Source organism: Pseudorca crassidens, chromosome 7, assembly GCF_039906515.1.
Source record: "Pseudorca crassidens isolate mPseCra1 chromosome 7, mPseCra1.hap1, whole genome shotgun sequence".
In the NCBI taxonomy this organism is placed as follows: Eukaryota; Metazoa; Chordata; class Mammalia; order Artiodactyla; family Delphinidae; genus Pseudorca; species Pseudorca crassidens.
The window spans coordinates 18,077,386-18,101,538 of record NC_090302.1 but is presented as its reverse complement, the minus strand read 5'-3'; the positions used below and the strand labels follow the sequence as shown (position 1 = coordinate 18,101,538).

Here is a 24,153-nt window from a genome sequence, read left to right as displayed (position 1 = left end):
AGTGAGGGACCTCCTCACGTCGAAGGGCTAGGAGAGGCCTCCTTGGAGACAAGACATTCAAGCTGAGACTTGAAGGTTGAATAGGAAGTGGACAAATTAGGGTGCTGGAGTGAGGATTGCAAGAAGTTCAGACTGTTAAATCCTCGAGGCAGGAAAGAGCTTTTGAGGGGGTCAGAGAAAGTCATCATGGCTGGATGGTAGTGAGGGAGGGGAGAGAAGAGGCTGGAGGCTGCAGGCTGTACTCCTCCGGTCCCTGAGGACCCCAGGGAGGCTGCTGCTTCCGGCATGAAAGGAGGAGAAGGCACGTCCTCTGTGTGCCGTCTGTACTTGCAGCCACGCCCCTGTACTGGGCACAGGAGGCAAACACATGCTTGCCTAGATCAGGGGTCAGAAAACTACTGCCCGTGGCCAAACCCCAGGTGCTGCCTATTTGGGTAGATCGGGTTTGACTGAACCACAACTGTGCCCCTTGGTTTAGATATTTGCTACTAAAGAGACAGAGTTGCGTAGTTCCTAGAGACCCTGTATGGTCCACAAAGCCAAAATATTTACTATCTGGCCTCGTACAGAAAAGGTTGCTGACCAACTGCTGGCATAGATGGATGAGTCTGTAGGTGGGTGAAAGAATAGCCAATTAGGGAGGTCAAGGCAGATGAGAGACAGAGAGGTGAGAATATCACCTCATCCATCTCGCCCCTCAGCCTGTAGCAGCATAGCCGTAATTATATTCACTCCCCACATTTTTTGTGTACACGTCAGTTTCCCTCACCCTTGAAAGAAGTCATCCTGCCTATCCCTGTGTTCCCAGCATCCAGCTAGAGCCAGGCATTGTCTGATGCACTGAATCAAATGATACTTCAAAGCAGAAAAGAGTGGCTAGAGGAGCCCAGGCAGCTTACTGCCTAAAGCTTCAGACGGTGGCCTGGATCCTCCCTGGGCTGTAGAAAGGGGCACGTTCATGTTTATTAAGAACCCACTACGTTGTCTCATTTCAAACCCACAGCATCCCTGACAACCAGGCATTCTCATCACCGCTTTCCAGATGACACAGCAGAGTCCCCAGTGTTTAAGTGACTTTTGAGAAAGTGACCTCCATTCAGTAAATGTTTATTGAGCTGGAAAACCAACACAAGAGGACACAAACTTTCGCAAGTGTCACATCCCATGCCAGCAGTGTGCCACACACAGGGCTCTCCTCTCTCCTCTTTCAATCTTCTCGGCGCTGCTGGAAGGCAGGGATTATTACTCCCATTTTACACAAAAAGAAACTGAGGCTCAGGGAGATGAAATGACTTCTTTAAAGCAGGTGATTATTAAGTGGCAGAGCTGGGATCTGAACCAAGAACTGCCCAACTTCAAAACTAGAGGAGCCAGTGCCCTCCTCCAAAATACCAGAGCTTCTGAACCAGTAGAAGTGATGACATATGGATGTGTGTTTCCAGTCCTATTCCATCTCTTCATCTCAAACAATAGTCATAACAGTAGAAATTGCTCGTTATGAATTTAATGCTTTTCCTCTGTTAACTCCTTTGACTAATTGTGTTGGTCCTGTAGATAAGGAAAAAGCAGAGAGATGTTAAGTAATTAACCAAGGCTCCCAGTAAGGGATTCCAGCCCTGGAAGTCTGGCTCTTAAACCCTCAGGTTGTAAGACGGGAATAAAGACACAGACCTACTAGAGCATGGACTTAAGGATATGGGGAGGGGAAGGGTAAGCTGGGACAAAGTGAGAGAGTGGCATGGACATATATACACTACCAAACGTAAGGTAGATAGCTAGTGGGAAGCAGCCGCATAGCACAGGGAGATCAGCTCGGTGCTTTGTGACCACCTAGAGGGGTGGGATAGGGAGGGTGGGAGGGAGGGAGACGCAAGAGGGAAGAGATATGGGAACATATGTGTATGTATAACTGATTCACTTTGTTATAAAGCAGAAACTAACACACCATTGTAAAGCAATTATACTCCAATAAAGATGTTAAAAAATAATAATAAATAAATTACACACACACACACACATACACACAAAACCCTCAGGTTGAACCACTAATTTATGCTACCTCTTCATCATTAAGATTATCTAATAAAAATGTGTACTCTCAAGAGCTGAAGAGCCTACCAGCAAACAGATAATGAGAGGGGAAACAATGCAAGGTGCAAAAGGAATTTCACATGACAAAAGGATCGGGGTCTCTTTAAGAAACGCGTCTGAAGTGTTTGTTTACAGATCATTAACTCCTCAACGGAGGAAAAACTAAAAGCGATTTTTTTCTTGGCTGCTCCTGATTAAGTACCAAGGAGAAATTAAGATAAAGAAAATCTGAAATTATAATAATTTTTAAGGGACTGGATTTTTAATTTGCCGGGAAGAAAGATAAAATATTCCACACCCAGTGTCTGCAGCTCCCCTTACAAACTCTAGGGTTGCCTCCTCTGGCCTCAAGGCAACAGCCTCAGGGGTCCTGGAAAGACAGCTGGAAGCAAATGTGATCCATCTCACACTAGTGTTTGTCTCCGTTAAGCTCCTGCTGCATACAAAGCTCTGTACTAGGCAGGATGCAGATGGGAGTGACAACTGGCCTAAGAAGAAGTCCTTCATTGGTGGACTCCAGAGGGCAGTGGTCCTTAAAGATGTGCAGGGATCGGTGTGAGGGGGCCCCAGAAGGAGTGGGAAAACCCCTGGTTGGGGGTGGTGAGTCTGTGAAAGCTTCCTGGACAGCTGGGCTCAGTAAGATCAGGTGCAGGGTCTCTGCTGATAAAAATAAAGGTCCAGAATGAGGGTTCTTCTGCAGTACTGTGAGTAGACCAGTTGACCTGACGCAGCGGCACAGGGGACTGCTTCTAGCTCCAGGCTTGGTCCCCAAGCATCTTTTGCCAGCTGTGGAGTGGGAGCTATGTTCCTTACTTTATAGGGTAGCTGTGATATAGTCTTTCATACATTTATGAATTTATTCATCCCATATTTGTTGAGCACCTCTTATGTGTCAGGTTCACGCTAAGGCACTGAGGATGCCAGATCTGCTGGGCTTGGGACAGATCCTGTTCTTCAGAAAGTGATCAATGTATCCGTTTGAGTAGCTCAGTACGGTGGTTCCGTGCCCAGGCTCTGGAGCTTGGCTGCTTGGTTCAAATCCCAGCTGTGCCACAAAAAGGGGTGTGGGCCACTTTAGTTTCCTCATCTATAAAACTGCAGTATTACCATATTGATATGCTACAGAGCTAGAAAGCACCCTAGGAGTGTTTGCCATTAATGCTCTTTGAGCTTTATTTTACTTTCCTGCAAAGCAGAGACAGCTGGAATGGTCAGTCACTCCTTCTCTATCTCACAATACCACCCATGGTCCTAACTCTGACAAGGTCCACACGTTTTAGAACATTAGCAGAAGCGGCAGGCAGTACCAGTGGCTTGGGTGAACTCTGTGATAACCCCCAAATCGAGCTGCTTTTCAAAACCAAGTCCCAGTTTCTGCTGGCTTCCTTTCTGGGCGGGAGCCTAATTAACTAGTAGCTGGAAAGAACTGCAGGTAGGCCGCCCCCCAGGCAGAGAATTCAAAGGGAAGTGGAGAACTGTGTAAATAACACTGCTTTAAGGGGCATTTAAGCCAATGGTCTTTGTTAAGGAAATTGATGGCTTTGTAAGTACTGCCTCTGAAGGGAGTACTTGAGTTGACGGTCCCTCATCTCCCCTCATAAATTCCCTAATGGACTGTGGGCCCAGAGGCCGGCCTGCGCCTGTTCGATCCCTTGCCAACAAAAACTCAGATTCCCCTTGAAAAAGAAAATTTAAAGGTTTAACCAAAACATGAGTTACTGAGCCCGTGCACTTTAACGGGCACAAGGTAGCCGAGACAGATTGTTTCCTTTAGGGAAGGGAGACTCCTGATTCTTCACAGAATTTCTTTTCATGCTAGATGTCCGTGCTAGGCATTTTCTATACCGCTTCTCATTTTCATCCCCCAAACGTCTGGGAAGAGTCATTATTTCACCAATTGCCAAAGAAGAAACTGGGACTCAGATGAAGTGCGCTGCTCATCAACACCCAGCTAATTAGTGAAGAGCAGGGATGTGCCCGCAGCTCCATCAGACCCCTGAGCCCCCAAGTACCACAAAATCGCAGGGCATCTCAGAGAGAATCAGATCAGCTTGTCTCATTAGCTCCTCCTCAGCCTCCACATCCACACAAGAGACGTGAACTGGGCAGCAGGGGTGGACGGGAGGGTATGGATTTTGGAATCACAGTAGTCAGGGTTTGATTCCTGAAACCTTAGGTAATGCCTTACCCTCGTTACACGTCAATTTCCTTGTCTGTTAAATGAGGATAATAATAGCACCAAATACATAGGACTCTTCTAGGATTAAATGACATTTACATATTTAAAAACATTTAACATTGTGCATGGCACGGACCAGGTCATCCATTCGTTCACTTAGCAAATACCCTTATTGCATGGTAGCTATCATTTTTGTTTGTTTGTTTTTATTGAAGTATAGTTGATTTATAATGTGTTAATTTCTGCTGTACAGCAAAGTGATTCATATATATATATATTTTTTTTACTTATATTCTTCTCCATTATGGTTTATCACAGGATATTGAATATAGTTCCCTGTGCTATACAGTAGGACCTTGTTTATCCATTCTATATATAATAGCTTACATCTGCATGGTAGCTATCATTTTAATTAGAGAAGTAGAGAAGTACAGTAGAAGCAGGCTTCTGCTGGAAGATGAAGAGAGGGTTAAGTAGCCTCTCGTGAGTGGATTGCTAGAGGGATTTTCCAGAGTCGTGTCTGGTTAAATATGGATAAAGGATGAACGGAGACTAGTCATAGGAAAAGCAGGGTTGTGAATCCGGGGGGAGCTTCCGCACAGGTGGGGAGGTGAGAGAAAACATGGTCCGTTCAGCCTGCCTGGAGCTGAAATTAGATTACATTAGAAAGAAGGCTGCAGAAGCAGGCAAGGACCAGATTACGCCTTGTTAATTGTCCTCAAGCCTCTGTCAGAAAATGCTGAATGAAAAACTACCTTCTGAGGTAGCCAGTTTCATTTTCAGGGCAACTGTCGTTCGTTGGAAGAGTTTTTTGCTGTGTCCCCTCGGAGCCTTCTCTCCTTCAGGTTAAGCAACTCCATACCTCTACGAGCATCGCTTAGTGATGGCGCCTACCTTGGGCCCCGTCCGCTGACCATATCCTAGTTCATCGGTGGCCCAGAACTGATCTGTCCAGCCATCTCTAGGATCAGAGGGGGCTTCTCTGACCTCTGGTCTAGGATCGACTGTCTTCTCAGTAACGTAATCTGCAATCTCACATTCTTGTTTGGGCCAACACCTTCTGCAGTTGGTAGAAACTGATCTCAGAGAGACTGCTACTCTTTGGAACTTTTTTTGAGCGTGAATAGTTATGCTGACTCTTATCTGTCATCTCTGATGAAAAGCAACAGTGGTTTTGATTGATATTTTCAAATATTCCAGGTTAACTCTTAAGATTTAGAACCAATTCCGCTTTTCTATCTTTCTTTCTCCTTCTCTCTCTTCCATCTTTCCTTCCTTCTTTCCTCTCTTCTTTCCTTATTGGGAGGAAAGGGAGAGACATATACACACATTTCTATAAAAAACAAAAAAATACAGTTCAATAATACAAACCAAACATATAGATTCAAATTAACATAAAATCTTCTCCAGGAACAGAAGAGTGGCCTACCCCATCATGCAGGATAAAGAAAGCTTACCTCAGTGCACTTCTGCCTCTTGACTGGGCTACTGCTCCTTAGAGCACTGCAGCATGTGTTATAACTTGGAGAATAAAGAAACTGTGGCTTGAAGGCCTCATCTTTTTGGTCTTATCATAACCATCTGGCAGGAGGACAGTCTTCAAGGCTGGCCAAACCGACCAGGGCTCAGGGTCAGAGGGATCCACTGTGACACTCCAGTTTCTTGCGTGGGAACCCCACCAAGAACCCAGCACACTGTGGTCACGTTAGTCACGACAGTTATGCCAGACCTGGGGTAACTGGCTTGGTTTTCATGTGGTGCCTTCGATCCCTTGGCTGCTGGTAACATAGCATCCACTTGTCCAAAATTCTGTCTTCTCTGACATCTTGAGGATGCCTTAACAGACCGGTGGGCTGCTTGTTTTGCAGGATTGAAGAATAGATACGCATATGTGCATATACTGACTTTTATTTGAATGCACTGTTTTGCTTAATGCTCACATACATGGATTTCTCACGGACCAATTTCTGTTTAATATTGCATATTCCCAATATCTATAGAATGAGCCTTAATTAGCCAATCCAACCCTTGGCCCATAACAATGAACTGTGCAGCATCCAGCGAGTTACTTAACCTTTCTGAAACTCTGAAACTTTCACTTGCTGTATTTACAAAAGGAAGCATGTAGACTAGATAATTTCTTTTTTTTTTTTTTTTTTTTTTTTTTGCGGTACGCGGGCCTCTCACTACTGTGGCCTCCCCCGCCGCGGAGCACAGGCTCCGGATGCACAGGCTCAGCGGACATGGCTCACGGGCCCAGCCGCTCCACGGCACGTGGGATCTTCCCGGACCGGGGCACGAACCCACGTCCCCTGCATCAGCAGGCGGACTCTCAACCACTGCGCCACCAGGGAAGGCCCTCTAAAGGCAGTGCTAAACCTTTATTCATTCACTCATTCATCCAGTAAATATTTCCTGTCTTCTGTGTTCTGGGATTGGAATGCAATAGTGGGCAAAACAGCCTGTTTCTGCTCTCTTAGAGCTGCCATTTTGCTTTAGAGAGAATGCAATGATCAAGGAGACTTTGAAGAAGCAATATAATGCTATGTAGAAAATAAAATAGACTAGTAGAGTAGAGAGAGACTGGAGTGAAGTTAGCATGGTTAGAGAAGACCTCATTAGGCAGGTGATAACCGAGCTGAGACCGACTCAGTGAATTGGAAAGCCCATGTGATGATTTGAGAGATGAGTTCTAGATTGTACCTGTGATCATAAAATGTAGAACAACAACATGCTTGAGTGTTTTCCATGACACTATTTTATCTGATCATTACAACCACTTTCTCTAATGGGTAGGAAAAGTGATATTGTCATTTTCTTTTAATAGACAAAAAGAATGAACCCCACAATGATGATGTCTGTTGCCCAGCACCAAACATAATCTGGTGACAAAGCTGAGCTTCAGATGTTGATTTCGGTCCCTCGTTCCATCTGCTTTTTATTATGTCCTCTTCTACATCCTTCGGAGAGTTCTTCTGTACCCTTCTCTGTTTTAATTTGGTTGAACCCATTTCCCCATCTTCAGACTTAAAAAAGGATTTAATGATTAAAGGAAAGGTACAAAAATCAAGAAGCAAATACATTTTATTGTTTTTTTAATTTATTTATTTAATTTATTTATTTTTGTCTGCGTTGCGTCTTCGTTGCTGCGCGCGGGCTTTCTCTAGTTGCGGCGAGCGGGGGCTACTCTTCGTTGTGGTGCACAGGCTTCTCATTGGGGTGGCTTCTCTTGTTGCAGAGCTCGGGCACTAGGTGCGTGGGCTTCAGGAGTTGTGGCACGTGGGCTCAGCAGTTGTGGCTCGCGGGCTCTAGAGCGCAGGCTCAGTAGCTGCAGCGCACAGGTTTAGTTGCTCCGAGGTATGTGGGATCTTCCCGGATCAGGGCTCGAACCCATGTCCCCTGCGTTGGCAGGCGGATTCTTAGCCACTGCGCCATCAGGGAAGCCCGCAAATACATTTTAGAATGAATCAGTTGAAGGGAATCATAAAACAGTTTGATTTAACTTTCTTTTTTACTCAAGGGGAAACTGTAGCCCAGAGAGGGAAATGGCTTGGTCAAAGCTATGGGTATATTAGTGGACATTTATTTTAGACTCCAGTTCTCTCGACCAGGCTGCTGATCTTGAGGAAGTGTCCCATTCTTTCTCCCTCCCTCCCTCCCTCCCTCCCTCCCTCCCTTCCTTCCTTCCTTCCTTCTTCCCTTCCTTTCTCTCTCTCTCTCTCTGTTTGGTGTGGACTGATGAGATCACATTAAAACCACTGATACTCCATTTGTAGTTTGCTATCTTTTATCACCTTTTTTTTTTAACCATTTTTTGCCGACTTTCTGCATATGAGTGTTTCAGATTATTCTTCTGCATTTATTATTAGCTTATATCATGCAAAACAAATCTCATTTTGTTACTTCCTGCTCATACTTTTAAAGGCCTTTGGGTCCTAGGTAGCACCCTTCCTCCTGTCCATGCTTAGGATGCCTGTTTCATGGCCACTGTGTCATTCACTGCGGTACTGAATTTTACTCCTCTTTCATATTATGAGATCACGCTGGCAACCAAAATAGACCCAGCTGAAAATCATTCAGGGCTTTGAACATTCTGCACATTGGATGTATTGTCATTTATTAGGATCACTATCTCTGCTTACAATCTTTTAGCCTATTCAAAAAACTATACTAAATTCAAGGTGATGTAAATGTATCTTCAAGTTTCAATTCCTAAGGCCATCAAATATCTTTATTAAATTTCAGTCTAGTGTGCACCGCCTTTTCTCTCCAGATATTCCATTTCTTTGCAGATTCAGTCAAGAAAGAAAATAAAACAATATGTAGGGCAGATGGTGAGATGTCTTATGGGAAAAAAATAACATGGGCTGCTTTATATAGCATTGGATTTTCCTCCTCAGTATGTGCTAGGATTTATAATATGATATTATAATTAATATTTTCATTAAAATCTTTCCACAGTACAATCTACTGAAACAGATTCAAATCAGTTTGAGACTTCTTCAATACAATCAATAACAGAGATTCTGAAACTCGAAAGAACTTTGTTAATTCATCATTGACTGAGTACCTGCTATGAGACTGGCATTGTCTTAAGAATTAGGGGTGCAAATAGAAGTGTGATTGGGGCCAGCCCAGAAATATCTTACAATCCAAGAGCTATACACAATCACTCATTCATTCATTCATAGGTTCATTTATTCTTTTTTTTTTTTTTTTTTTGGCCACACGGTGCTGCATGAGGGATCTTAGTTCCCTGTCCAGGGATCGAACCCACGCCCCCTGTAGTGGAAGTGCGGCGTCTTAACCACTGGACCGCCAGGGAAGTCCCTCATTCATTTATTCTTAAATATCAATTACATAATATGGGGAGGCAGTTTTCTTGATCCTAAAGAAAGGGGTACGTTTTGAGATAAGCTTCCATGAAACTTATGTCATCTAGAAGGAGGAGAACAATAATAAATATAATTTATTTTTAGATAGTGAATAATACTGTGAAGAAATAAAATAAGATTGTGTGCTACTTTCTAATGGGGATGGAAGAATAAGATGTGAGCTCACTGTAAGTAGGCAGGGTTGTTATTTGAGGAAGTAATGTTTGAGCTAAACCCTCAGTGCAGAAAAGAAGAGATTGTGAAAAAAGCCAGGGGAGAAAAAGTGTTTCAGGTAAAAAGCCAGGGGAGAAAAAGTGTTTCAGGTAAAGTAAATATCAAGTTCGAGATTTCTGGAACAATAACAAGTTTGGCTTATTTACGGAATAGATACTTGTTGAATGGATGGATGGACGGATGAGTAAATGAATGGAAGGCAGTGAGCAAGAAGGATAATAGTAGGAGATGGTCAGATAAAGTGGGGACGTGGCTGTGATACAGTCTTTGGATTTTGTTCCATGCGAGGAGTTTTAGGTTGGAGAGTGGCCTGATGTAGTTTATGTTGTTAAAAGAGCGCTCTAGCTGTGCTCTGGAGGAGGGAGGGTTGGGAGCAGATAGAAGAGACTCTGGTGAAATAAGCATTGCCATAGTGATGGTGGCTTGGATTAGGGTGGTAGTGATGGAGCAATAGTGGATCTTTTTGGAATATCCTGAGATAAAAGAGTCTACAGGATGGGCTCATGGACTTTATGTGGTATTGGAGGATGAACTGAAAAAATAGAGATGACTCAGAAGGTTTTAGTCTGGCCATTGTCAGGCAATGTTATCATTTACTAAGATGGGGAACAAAGGACTGTGGGAAGAAACCATTACTTTTATTTTAGACATGTTGATTTTGGTTTTTTTTTTTTATTCTTTTTGAAAGAGGTTTCATGTAAGTTTATGACTGGGTGATAGAATTCTTTTTTTTTTTTAATTTTACATCTTTATTGGAGTATAATTGCTTTACAATAGTGTGTTACTTTCTGCTTTATAACAAAGTGAATCAGTTATACATACACATATGTTCCCGTATCTCTTCCCTCTTGCGTCTCCCTCCCTCCCACCCTCCCTATCCCACCCCTCTAAGTGGTCACAGAGCACCGAGCTGATCTCCCTGTGCTATGCCACTGCTTCCCACTAGCTATCTATTTTACATTTCAGACATGTTGATTTTGTGATGACTTTAAATAGATATTTAAGTAGAGATGGCATTGCAGGCAGCTGGGACTCAGAGAAGAGGTCATACCTAAAGAGATGTTTGAGTCATCGGCACATCCATACTCTAACATTTTTATTTAAACATTGGGACTGGATGAGAGACTGTAGATAGATAAGAAAAAGAGGGCCCAAGACCTCACCCTGAAAGCTGGCAGCATTTAGCAGAGGGAAGCAGAAGACAGCAAATGAGTCTGTGTGGGAAGAGCTGAGAGCCAGAAGGGATTAGGGTGGCATGGTGGTGTGGAATCCAGGAGGGGAGTACTTCAAGAGGAAAGGAATGGGCGATTTCTTCACATGTTTCAGGACTGTTGGACGTCATAGTTAGTTTTAGCAATGCTGAGGTCAATGGTAACCTTGACAAGATTGATTTCTGTGGGGTGGTGAGTTCAGAAGCTAGATGGGAGTGAACTGAAGAGTGAATTGCCGGAGAGAAAGTGGGAAATGCAAGTTTAGATAACCCTCAGTAAATTTCACTGTGAATCATGGAAAGGGAAATGTGAAGTAGAAGACAGAATGGTAAGGATATGTGAACTGAAGGGAGGCTTTAATTTTTTAAATTTTTAAAATGTACATTGCTCACTTTTTTAATTAACAATTTTTACGTAGGCAATATCCTCTTTGCTGGTTTGGAAAAAGAGAACCGTGACTCAGGGAATAAAGGGAAATGGCTTGTACTAGACAAGTAGTGATGCAGAAGAGTGACAGGTCAGGCTTCACGGGGCTGAAGATGCTAGAGTTAGATCTTGATGGAAGACGCGAAGGCAAGGACTGCTAGCCTTTCAGGCTAAGGAAATAAGAGGGGAGTGGAGAGCTCTGAGGCGTGAGTTCTGGGAAGGAACTCTATGCTTTTAGAGTAGAGGTGTGGTTGGAAATGAGAATAGACAGGGAAGTTGGAGCTGAATTACAAAAGGACTTGAGTGCTAGATGGGGAAGCTCAAATTTTGCAGGAGTCAATTAAGAATTTCAGACATGGTCAGATTTAGGTTAATCACTCATAGGCTGTTTTATGAGAAGGTGTTGAAGTGGGGAAGACCCAAAGCCAATTATGAGAGTGTTGTAGGGGGCGAGTGGACAGAGGGGAGGCTGTCCTGAGCGTGCTTTCTGTGGGCGTGGAGCTGGAGTGATCATTTGAGACGACGTCCAGATTCACTCTTCTTTTCCTAGTGCTTTGGGTTTGCTAGATGGCGCCTGGTTGTCCCACCGAAACACAGGAAGGAATTTCTGGCCCGCTTTGGTATGGGGCCAGCCCTTGACGGAACCAGAAGCCCCCTTAAACTCCTCAGATTCAGCAGACCTACTGGGCCTCTGAGGCTTGTTAGCGGATTCATGGTTCTTCAGAAGCCCTTCACCACCCTGTCTTTTGTACTCTGGACAGGCTGATCTGGTGGTGAAGGTTAAGAACAAACCTTGGTTTGAATAGAACTAAGTGAGGTCAGCGATGTGGGTTTGCCTTGAAGCCTTTAAAAGATAGGCAATATAAAATCCAGATATTCTGTTCCAGAGGAAACATTTACCAGTACAGCCGCCACCCTGCCTCAAGCTTCCCCCTTTGTAAGCCTTCAGGGCTTAAGCACTCCACCCAGTTTCCCCTGTTCCAAGAAGTTATTATTTGGACACAACGATTGTACATTTTTTGGTCTCTTTTTGTTGTTGTTTGGATGAATTGTTATGCGGCATGAAGTTTGTTGTGGTTGGACCCATCCTAAACAAACAACTGAACTTAAAAAATACTATTTTTTCTGGTGTTGAAAAAATAGAAAAAATAGTCATCGTTGGACTAAAAGAGAATATCCCAATGCCAATCCTGTTCTCTCAGCTGGAAATAGAAACAGATGCTAACTTCTCAAAAGCTGACCCATCTTCGTAAACAAGAAGTTTAGAAAGATAGGTAAATCTACCCATCCTTTGGAAGGCTGGCCACTGAAACAAGTGTGTGTTCAAATTCTTTGTATCCTCCTTGAGTCCTAAACCACATCCATCTCCTATTACTTATAACTCTCATCTCTCCACCCGCAGGTAGTCTGATTCTTGTCTCAGTGGGCTCTTGACTTAGCAACCCCATTAGCTTCTCAGACTTGTTATACTTAGCCCATACCAGGGGCTGTTGTGAAAAGTGAAATCAGAGATTCCCAAAAGTAGTATTGAAACTTGGTTAAAGATAACAAACCATTTTGTTCCAGAATTATATACTGGAAACCCGATCTGGTAGGGTGGCACGGTGCAGTAGAAAAGGATTGTATTATGGGCTTAAGCACCAACGTTCTGGCAAATTTTCTTCTAAAGCCTTCGGAAAATTACTTCAACTTTGCGAACCTCAGTTTCCCCATACATAACATGAAATAATCACGTTCGGCTCCAGAATCATCATCATCATAGACCATTTATTGATCGCCTGTTGTATATCAAATGCTTTACCTGCATTTACCATTAGTCTGTAAGTTCTGTGGGATCTTCAGGATTCCAGTGGTATCACAAATGACCAAAGTTTCTAGTCAAGGTAAGGTAATCAGCGTCCCCCAGTTGGGTTGAGATAGTTCCGCTGTAAGTTAATTATGTTCTTTTTCCTCAGGTTGTTGCTCCCCCCCCGCCCCCTTTTTTTTTTTGGTTTACTTGGTTCCTTGCTGTTTATATTGAAAGTAGCCCATGCACTCTCTTCAATCATTTCTATTCTTGAAGATTCCTTAGGATCTAGGGCTGGGTAAACAAAAGTAGACATCTCTAATTAAGAAGACTTCTCCTCCACCCCCTACCTCACCCCAGTATCATCACGGTTAAGAATAAGCCCTGTTCCTTTAAGACTCGTGTCACTTTCCATCTCTAAGTCTATTATGCTGTTTGAACACACCCAGCACTTTGTTGAGGCAGTCTAAAAGGTAATCTTGTTTTCATTTCACAGATGGGGAAACTGAGGCACAGGGAGATGACATAACATGCCCATGCTTATCCAGTAATCAGGGACAGATAAGGAGCTTGAATCCAAGGCTTCTAACTTCAAGGATGAGAACTCTTAACAATAGCTCAAATGCCAGCCTTTGCTTATACTTAAAAGTAAACTTGTTTCGTCTCCCTGAGACTTGGCTCTCCAAGCTTTCAAACAGGGGTGACAATCCCTGCTTATCTCAGATAGTGTCCTTCAGACATACTTCAGGGGTGCAGAGGCCTGGCAGTTCATCCTGATGCTTCAGACAGATGGAAATTGAAAATTAAGTCATTGAGAATTGCCATCAGCTGTGTCTGTCCGGTTACAGAGTGTCCATGTGCCTTGGGCTCTTGGAGCTGAGCTCATCTCTGGCAACTGAAAGCTCAACCAGGGAAGACAGACCTGGCAGTGTCTCCCCACCAACATCAAGTCTCCTAGCTGGTTAGAGCAGATTTCTAAGTGTCTCGCTACGTGAAAGAGAGCGAATCTGAAATGAGGAGTACCCCCGTATCAGGGGAAGGTGGGGTAAGATGGAGAAATCGGACTGCCCAGTGGAATTCCACTGTAAGCTAGTCACCACTGGTGTCCCAGTTCCTTTCCCTTCACCCTGAGACCCAGTCTAAAGAAACGTTTCAAAGGGTACAGAGCCTAAACTATATTTGGACGAGAGTATGTGCATCGAGGGTGCTGAATTTTCCTCATTCATTCATTCAACAAGTATTCGTTTTCACAGTACCCCTCCCTGTGGGATGTATCATTACCAGCGCCACCTAGCTACTACCTGAGAAGGCAGGGGGCAGGATGCTCAGCGGACGTTGGTATTGACTTCAAGCTCTTTTCCCTGAAACCTGGTCAGCTCCCAGCATAAAGCATTCAAGAAGCACCACATAAAATGGTGTAATGAAAACAGGAAGGCTGGTTTTGTTTTATTGTTTTGTTGTTGCTGCCTTTGTTTTTCCTGGCCACACATTTGTATTCCGTTCCCCACCCTCCTTTCTTCAGTCCTGGGGGCATGGGAGTAGAGTGGGAGAGAGAATTCCCCAGATGAAGACTGGCAGATGCAGCTCAAGGGCCCCTGGGACTCTAGTAGCAAGAGAAACTGAATAGCAGAGTGCAGGGATGTTATTCAAAAAAAGGGACTCACAGCAGCTTTGTCAGCAGAATCTTGGGGGAGAAAACAGTTCTCTCTCTCCCCCTCCCTCACCCTTCCTCTCTTCCTCCCTCCCTCCCTCTCCCATTTCCCCCAATTTCCTAGCCCTCTTTTAACCCTCCCTCTGCCTATCTATCTATATATCAACTACATACTACATATAACTGCCTATCTAAGTACATATTTACCTACCTATGTCTACCTCTGTCTCTCCTCCAGAACCTCCAGGGTCCACTGGCTCTAAGCAGACAGATAGTTTGAGGTCTTCAGCATAATCAGGAAGAAATTAACCTTCACAAGAACTCAACTCTAGCCCCAGTTCCTGCCACTCTGAGGTCTCTTTGATGAGGACATGAATCAACTTATCTTAGAGAGCAGATCATGGGTGATCTTATGATAATCTTACCCTATTTGTCTTCATATTCGAGGAAAAGAAAGGTGGTCCCAGGAGTCCGGCAACCCCGTGACCTTATCCTCAACAGGGTGTGCCTTCATTATTCTGTAGATACGGTGTGCAGGGGGAAGACCTCTCTGCTAGATATCAAAAGTCCAGGATCCTGCTTCTAGCCCTACCACCAACTCTCTCTGTTGTCTGGAAGCAGATGCCTTACCTCCTACGGCTCTTAGTTTTCCATTCGATAAAATAGGTGAAGGGGCTGGGATTGTACACATCATCTCATGAAACCACTGCAACAATGCTGGATAAATATTATCTCCATTTTTTTTTTAATGAGGGAAATGAAGTTCAGAGAGGTTAGGTTATGTAAGCCCTGTGCTGCTTGTATATGGCAGAATTCGGATTTGAACCTAGTTTTTGTCTGATGCCAAAACCTATGCCCTATGCAGTTGCCTTTATTGGGTTTCTAAAGAGTGAAGTCTGGATTGATGGCTCATCACTCTTGGATGGGGCCTGAGTTTTATTATATGTAAGTTGGCTCCATTCACCAAGAGGTTGGAGCTACTGAGAAGTGCTGAGCCTGTATTCTTTCCATGCTTGAACTGCCGTGCATGCTACTGGTCACTGGAGTCCTCAGCTGGCTCAGACTCATCCTTAAATAATTGAATTATAATGGACTGATTTATTCTGGCTCTTTTGATAGTATTTCACTATGTAAACTGTTTGCAGAAATAAACAAGGGATTTTGGAGCTTGGAAGGGGCTCAACATTCTGCTGCCCCTGAATTCAATGATTCCTTTTTTCAGATAGTCAGCATCACAGAAATCCAAGTCTTATTTCTACTTGACCCGGGCTCTTTCTATTTGGGGGAATGCTGCTTGAAAGGGTTTCAAGTGAGTACTGATTTTATAAGCTGATTCAATTCAGCCACTTAGGAATAAATTGAACCCTTAGGAGAAGAGTATCTTTTCTCTTGACCATTATTTTATTTTTATTTTTTTAAGGTTTTTTTTTTTTTTATGTGGACCATTTTTAAAGTCTTTATTGAATTTGTTACAATATTGCTTCTGTTTTAAGTTTTGGTTGTTTGGCCGCGAGGCATGTCGGTGAGAGATCGGGGATCTTAGCTCCCCGACCAGGGATCGAACCCACACCCCCTGCATGGGGAGGCAGAGTCTTAACCACTGGACCGACAGGGAAGTCCCTTGACCGTTATTTTAGAATAAAGCTCATTCCTGTCCATTGCTTATGAAAGTTGTATGGCTATCTTGAGAGGTTGTCCTGGCTGGGACAGTGATTTCTGTATTACAGATGGGACCAGTGACGCTAATTGTGCAAAGTTACATAGCTAATATAAGGGGCAGAAGCCAAACCCTGGTTAGAAATGGGGCTTCACGCCATCATTTTGTAGTAAGTAGGGGAAGGATGGCCTAGATCAAGCAGTATCCTCAGGGTGACCATATGTTCTGCGGTATTTAGATTTTCTCAGTATATGTGCCTATCGCCTGGACAGTTTTTACTAGCTTTCTCTCTCACTCTCAAAGTGCATTATTTGGATGATTAATTATAAGGTCACTCCAAAACACCGGATAGGGACTAGATTTTGAGGAGCTCACTGCCTTTTGAAGGAGCTGCTGTATGTAAACATGATGGCCGCACAGTGTGATAAGTGTAAAGATGGGGATCTTTGTAAAATAGGAACCCACATAGGAGGGGGCACTCAGCTTTTCCTAGCAGAGTTGGGGAAGTATCACAGAATGCCTGACATTCAAGTTATTAAAAGTTGGGCAGAGTGATCTCTTTTGGACGGCTACCTCCAGATTTCTCCTTGTGTGGTTCTATATTGCAACACCAAGAAACGTGTACTGTGTATGTCCTACTTACTTAGAAGGCATCCAGTTAATTCTGTGCTTCTCTGATCTTTGTTCTTGCAGCTAAGTGAGCATCATTGCAGCCAGCTGCAGCTTTAAATTGTCCCAAGCAGAACTCCTTGCTGGGATTTGAATCACATGGGAGCTTGAGAACTCACTTGGCCTTTAACTGAAACACCTAATATATCCAACAAGGCCCTAGAAGCCTAGCACATTAGACAGGAAGGGCTCCTGGAGTCTCAGTAGTTTCATCCCCTTCAATGATGATTGAGCCCAGAGAGGGAAAGAGATGTGTCTAAAGGAACAGAGCAATTTAGTTACAGACCTGGGACTGAAGCCAGAGTCTCTCATGTATCAGTGCACTCTTTATGTCAAACTGTAATCCTCTAGAGTTAAATAAACCTCAGTTTGAGACCATGAAGTTCTGTGGTGGCAGATAACGTACCCAGAACTTGGACAGTGGAAAGCCTGAGTTTGAAACTAGGGTCTGGCATGAACGCACTGAATGACCTTGGGCAAATTATTAAAGATATGTGGGATCTCGGTTTCCTAATCTGGAAGACTAAAATAATAATTTAAATAATAACATCTTTCTCACAAGCTTGCTGTGGGGCTTATTTGGGGTAATGAAGGTGGAAATGTTTGTCAACTTTTGTTTGTGTGTGTGTAGTAAAAATCACATAATACAAGGTTTACCTTCTTAACAAATCTTTAAGTGTACATACGGTTTTGTTACCTATAATCACAGTGTTGTACAGCAGATCTCTAAAACTTATTCATCTTGCATAACTAAAACTTTATACCCATTGAACAGTAACTCTGAAATCTCAACCCCCTCCTGCCAGCCCCTGGCAACCACCATTCTACTCTCTCCTTCTATGAGTTTGTTTTACATACATCATATAAGTGGAATCATACAGTGTTTGTCTTTCATGTAATGTCCTCCAGGTTCATTGATGTTGTCACATATGGCAAGATCTCCTTCTTTTTAAAGACTGAATAATATTCAACTGTGACTCTCAGTGATGGGCTTGACCATGCTGATGGTTCTGCTGATCTGATTCCATAGCTGCTGATGACAGATGAGGACAAAGAACAAACATTGATCTGGTCTCTCCCTTCTATGTCTATCTCCTGTAGATGAACCCAGCCGGTGCTACTTCCATGATGGTGATGGGGTATGTGAGGAGTTTGAACAAAAAACTAGCATCAAAGACTGTGGTGTCTACACGCCCCAGGGGTTCCTGGATCAATGGGCATCCAACGCTTCCGTATCCCATCAAGACCAGCAGTGCCCAGGCTGGGTCATCATCGGCCAACCAGCAGCATCCCAGGTAAGCTCCCAGCCACACGTAACATTTCCTGCAGACATTCTGAATCTCTGCTCTGCCCCTCAAGGTTGCCCATCACAAAGACAGTGTCATTGGACATGGCCACTTGATCATATCTCTAGCCAAATATAATTTTTTTTTAATGCATATATAGGGAATTCTCTAGCAGTCCAGCAGTTAGGACTCCGCGCTTTCACTGCCAAGGGTACGAGTTCGATCCCTAGTGGGGGAACTGAGATCCTGTAAGCTGCGCAGCGTGGCCAAAAAAAAAAAAAAAAAAAGCGTATATAACTTTATCATATTTTTATCAAATATTCCTCCATAGGACTGTACCATTTTATATTCTTATCGGGAATGTATGAAAGTGTTTGTTTCTCTCCAATTTTAACAACAGAGTGTATTGTCAACTTTTGGATTTTTACTGTCTCCATAGGTAAGAAAATGTCATCTCACGTTGTTTTAATTTGCATTTCTTTTACTACAGTGAAATTGAGATTCTTTTTGTGTGTATCATGGTCGTGTTCCTTTCTTTTTCTATGAGCAGTCTTTTTATCCCATTTTTCTATTGGGACTTTGGACTTTTTCGTCCTGATGGTTAAAAGTGGTTTATTTACCAGCGAGATGAGCTCCTGTTTGTGATGTACGTTGAAAATACTTTCACCCAGTCTGCAGTTTTTCTTTTGACTTTGCTTATAATGCTTTTTTCAAAATTTTTTATAAAGTCATTTTTTTAAAAAAAAATTATTGATATGTAGTTGATTTCCAATGATGTGTTAATTTCTGCTGTACAGCAGAGTGACTCAGTTCTACACATATATATTCTTTTTCATAATATTTTCCATTATGGTTTATCACGGGATATTTAATATAGTTCCCTGTGCTGTACAGTAGGACCTTGCTGTTTCTCTACTCTATATATACTAGTTTGCATCTGTTAATCCCAAACTCCCAGTCTTTTCCTTTCCTACCCTCCTCCCCCTCGGTATCCACAAGTCTGCTCTTTATGTCTGTGAATCTGTTTCTGTTTCATAGAAGTGATATCATGTGGTGTTTGTCTTTCTCTTTCTGACTTACGTCACTTAGTATGATAATCCCTAGGTCCATCCATGTTGCTGCAAGTGGCCAAATGCAATTCCAAGGTCTCATGAGACCTGTTTGTCAGCGATTGGACATGGAAGGGTTAAGGGCAAGAAACACCAGCATAGTAGGGGTAATGACGGTCCTCCTGTGTCCCTACCTATTGTAAGTTATATTTGGGGAAAGCTCTCCATTTTGGATATACCACTGGAATTCAGTGGGATAAGAACAAATTCTTGGGGTGAGTCTCACTTTCGAGGGGGGCAGAGTGTCAAGTTGTGTGCTCCTTGAGCACTCTCCCGTGAATTAACAGTGCCTCTACCATGAATTTGCTGTGTGGCTTTGGGCTAGTGTTCCCACCTCTCTGGGCCCCATTTTCCCCATCTTTAAGTTAGAGAGTAGTTGAGCTGGATGATCTGCAAGGACCTTCCCAACTCTAAAAAGCTGTGACTCGTTCCTTAGTCCCCGAATGCACTAGTTATGTCCCAAGGTTCTTCCCCAAGGGACCGTCAGGTTAGTTGAGGGAGCAAGAGTGTTGGGGCCACCAGAGCTGATGTGATTCTCGGGATGGCTATACTGTCCCCAGAGCCCCCTTTCCAATTATCCTGCTGAACAAGCACCTGCCTTCTTCCGAGATCCCTGTTTCCCAGAGACACGACTCAGTGCTTCCTACTGCCTGGCCCCGTAGCCGTTTCTGAGGCCGACCTCCCTCCTGGCCTTGCAGATGAGCCATTACTCCTAGCCATTCCTCTCTAATATTGCTTCCCTGACTCAGGGTCGGCGGGGTAGTTGGGGGGAGGCCTGGTTTCTAGATGAAAGAGAGACGTGACCTTCTGGGGCCCAGTGAAAATCATCGGAAGAGGTACAAAAGGAGTCCAAGCTCACTTACAGTGTTTATTGGACCATTTTTTCATTTATCTGGTTGTGTTTACATGCATTAGATCCTTTATTCATTCATTTGCTTCCAACTGCCCCAAGGAGGATGGAAAGGAATGGAAGCGTGGTATTCCCTGACGTTTCCCATGTGTAGTGCCAGCCGGGTGCATGAATGAATGAACAAACAAACGAACGAACAAACGAATGAATGAATAAATGAGTGCTTGTGTAGGCCTCATCCTGCCCCGTGCCACCTCTGTATTTGCCGTATCCATCTCTGATTACACCCGTGCTCTGAACTCTAATTACCTGTTTCTGTGTCTAGCTCCCCCTTTAGACTGCTAGTTTTGTGAAAACAGTTTTGAGGTTTTATTCACTTTGTTCCCCCATCTTCAAGCACAGGTCTAGATAAGACTAGGAGTTCGGGAGATGTGTATTTAATTGACCGTAGATACACACGCACACACACAAACACACACACACACACGCACGCACATTGCTACCTCTCTCACACAGTGTTCTGCTTCAGGAACAGCAGGGCTGGCCAGCAATAGAGCCAGGAATTCCAAATTCAGCACCTCCATCCAGTTCCTAGAAATGTTTAAAAAACATCATTCAAACAAGGGTATTATTAACACACTCAGAATCTCACATGAGCAGGTGTTGAGGTAGCAGCTGTGCTTAAAAACCACCCAAAGTTTATTGCTACTAATGTGAGAAAAGGAGAGAAAGAATTTTCCAGTCTTAGCATTTGAAAAGAGACTTTGTGGGGTAATTATTCCAGTCTCCTAAGGAGGGGGCTGTCAGGAATCATGGGTGATTATCTCTTCCTAAACAAAAATCCAATTAAAAAAAATCATTATAAATACTAGCTCTTCGATCTACAAAGAGGAGATGAGGAAACAAAATCATCCTATTGAATTATTCATTGTAACCAATTTTATTTTAATGAAATCGACTAGGTTCCATTACTCTGGGCTTGGACATAATCTTTGTTACAAGGAGACTTCAGCTGTAACTAAATTTGCCATAATGAGATCAACTCACTGGAGAATACAGGGTCAGGGTAGGGGATGTGTGTGCCGTCTGGGCGCAGGGCTGGGCAGGGCGGCCTGGAGGCCTGCAGAACAAAAGTCCCCCCAGTTCCCTGTCTCAAAGCAAGTGCCTAGAAGTCATTCACACACCGCCCGCATCATGCACAAGCCAACATGTGCGCACACACACGCAACCTGCATAACTGAGTAAAGGCTCTTCCTGGAGTGTAAACATAGCTCCCTTCTGACAACAGAGAAGAGGAAGGAGTCTAACCGTGGCCTTCATTACCCTGTACAGTGATTAGAGGAGGCTGCTGGTTAATTTTCACCCTGTCAGTGCCTCCAGTGAAGAGGTTGATGGCTTGAGAGAGGGAGTTGGGGGGTGTTAGACGCACCGTGTGCCCCTTACCTTCCCTCAGCACAATTATACACTCGTCCTTCTCCTCCCTCCTCTCTCTCTTTCTCTTTCTGTTTCTTTTACACACATACAGACAGGCATGCACAGGCACAAATACATGAACACCCTACAGGAACAGGCCGTGTAGATGCAGGGGCCCCTATCCAGAGAGTGAGTACCAAAGCACAGGGTGGAGGGTGGGGCAGGGAACCAGTGGTTGTCGAGGTCCACCAGCCACTGTACTGGGCCCTCATACACACTTCATAGCCAACCCCCTCGCCATTCTTCAAGGAAAGAATTATTACCTACCTCTGAGAAACTAAGGGGTGGAGTGTTTTCTCCAGGATCACACAGCCCATAGTGGAAAATCTAGGATTAAAAGGAGCTCGTGGAAGGTGACATTGGGAGCTTGGGAATATGCCGTCCTGTCTAAGAGCTGCAAGTAACTGGATTCCTGCAGAATATCGCTGTGAATCGAGCAGAAAGAGTCGTGGATGGACAGATCTTTGTGTTGGTGGTACTGTGCACGCTCCATGAAGTGCTTGAATTCTCCTCATACAGACTTCCCGGGCACTGCCCACACCTTGAGTTCAGGACGCTCCCTTTCCCTGTCTCAGTGGCCCTGTTCCTGGTAACCTGGTGTTCGCTACGATGCTCCACCAGGTTGGGGAGTGATGAAATGACCTCAGGTGTGTCCATTTCCTTTTTACAAACCAGTCTCGTCCCACTCTCTGTCTTTCCCTGACGCTGGAAGAATGGTAAGTGCAGGTGTTTATTGGAGGTCTGTGCCGAGGTCTGGGCTGGAGCCCGCGGAAGAAACCAAAGTAAAAGACCCAACCCTGACCTTGTTAGCGCGCAAGACTGGAGCGTGAGGATGCTATCGAGAGGAGCAGCCTGTCAGAGGAAGCGGGCAAGTGACCACTGTGGCGACTGAAGAGACACCTCACTCTTTGTGCTGGATGAGTCTAGAAAATGGTTCAAACTTCCATTTTCATTTTCGTGTGAGCCCTCCATTTCTCATAGTTCCCAGTCTCTCTTGTCCATTCTCCTGAAACAAGATTCCCAAATTTGGTTAGAGCCAAGCTCCTCCACCCCGAACATTGAGTCTTATATCCACATGTTATCAGAAGTATCAAAACCTGCCGGCTCTGCACCGTGCGCTGAACATTCTATAATAGGGGACATTCTTTGGGTATTTTGGCCATGCACCTTTCTGGCCCAGCTGGAATTCAAGAGGTCCCTGAGACAGAACAAAAATGGAAACGAGTCGAAAGTACTGAGTTCTCTCTCTTCTGGGAACCTCAGCCCGATTGGGTTGAAGTGCTTGCAGAGATCTCGTCTTGTTCTCATTTTGTCTCCACGTCTCACCTTTCTCCGGTGCTTTACACCGTAGGCTGCCAAAGTGAGATGCAGATATTCCTTCATGCTGCCCCCACCGCCTGCATTTCCCCCCAAGCCCGTTTCCTCCGGTCCAAACAGGCCCCTCCCTCCCCCTGCAATGGCCTAGGGGGCATTGGAAGCATGAAGACTGTCAGAATGCACAGCGCTGTCCCAGGGGTTACAGACCTTCAGTCAACCAACCAGTGTATTTGCTTGATCCTTTGAGGGTAGCATTTAGACTAAGCATTTCCAGGGCTGTAGCTTAAGGGCCAAAGTTGAGAAAACCTTTCTGAGAATGAGAGCTATCCACAGTGAGATGAAGTGCTTTGTGATACCGAGAGCTCCCCGTCACGGGGCACTCAGGCTGAGCTGGTGACTCAAGGAGATTCCTGCATTAGGAGAAGGACAAGGCCTGCGTGTCGCTCCTTGCTTTGTGATTGGTTCTGACTTTGTACCCACCAGCCCACGGTGAGGCAGATCAGTTCTTTTTTTTTTTGTAGTCTCATACAGTCAGCTTTATTAGTGAATATACAGAGGCAACTCCAGATATCCCATGATTTAGGATGAAGAATATTAGTGGCTTAATCCTTCCGGCTTCGCATTTTGTCCTTTTATTTTTATTTTTTTTACATCTTTATTGGAGTATAATTGCTTTACAATGGTGTGTTAGTTTCTGCTTTATAACAAAGTGAATCAGTTATACCTATACATATGTACCCATATCTCTTCCCTCTTGCGTCTCCCTCCCTCCCACCCTCCCTATCCCACCCCTCCAGGCGGTCACAAAGCACTGACCTGATCTCCCTGTGCTATGCGGCTGCTTCCCACTAGCTATCTGCCTTACGTTTGGTAGTGTATATATGTCCATGCCTCTCTCTCGCTTTGTCACAGCTTACCCTTCCCCCTCCCCATATCCTCAAGTCCATTCTCTAGTAGGTCTGTGTCTTTATTCCTGTCTTACCCCTAGGTTCTTCATGACATTTTTTTCCCTTAAATTCCATATATATGTGTTAGCATACGGTATTTGTCTTTCTCTTTCTGACTTACTCACTCTGTATGACAGACTCTAGGTCTATCCACCTCATTACAAATAGCTCAATTTCGTTTCTTTTTATGGCTGAGTAATATTCCATTGTATATATGTGCCACATCTTCCTTATCCATTCATCCAATGATGGACAGTTAGGTTGCTTCCATCTCCTGGCTATTGTAAACAGAGCTGCAATGAACATTTTGGTACACGACTCTTTTTGAATTATGGTTTTCTCAGGGCATAAGGCGTATCAGTTCTTTGCCACCTCACTTTGAGTCACTATTGC

The 24,153-nt window shown here is 44.1% G+C and overlaps 1 protein-coding gene across 2 annotated transcripts in view; it reads left to right on the top strand.

Annotated features, from left to right (window-relative positions):
* The window catches only part of PAPPA (pappalysin 1), a 254,987-nt gene that overhangs the window by 127,701 nt on the left and 103,133 nt on the right, over positions 1–24,153 (top strand). For both annotated transcript variants that reach the window (XM_067743528.1, XM_067743530.1), the window contains one exon: positions 17,880–18,073. In XM_067743528.1, coding sequence (XP_067599629.1) covers positions 17,880–18,073 — 194 coding nt within the window. The remainder of the gene's footprint in view (positions 1–17,879; positions 18,074–24,153) is intronic.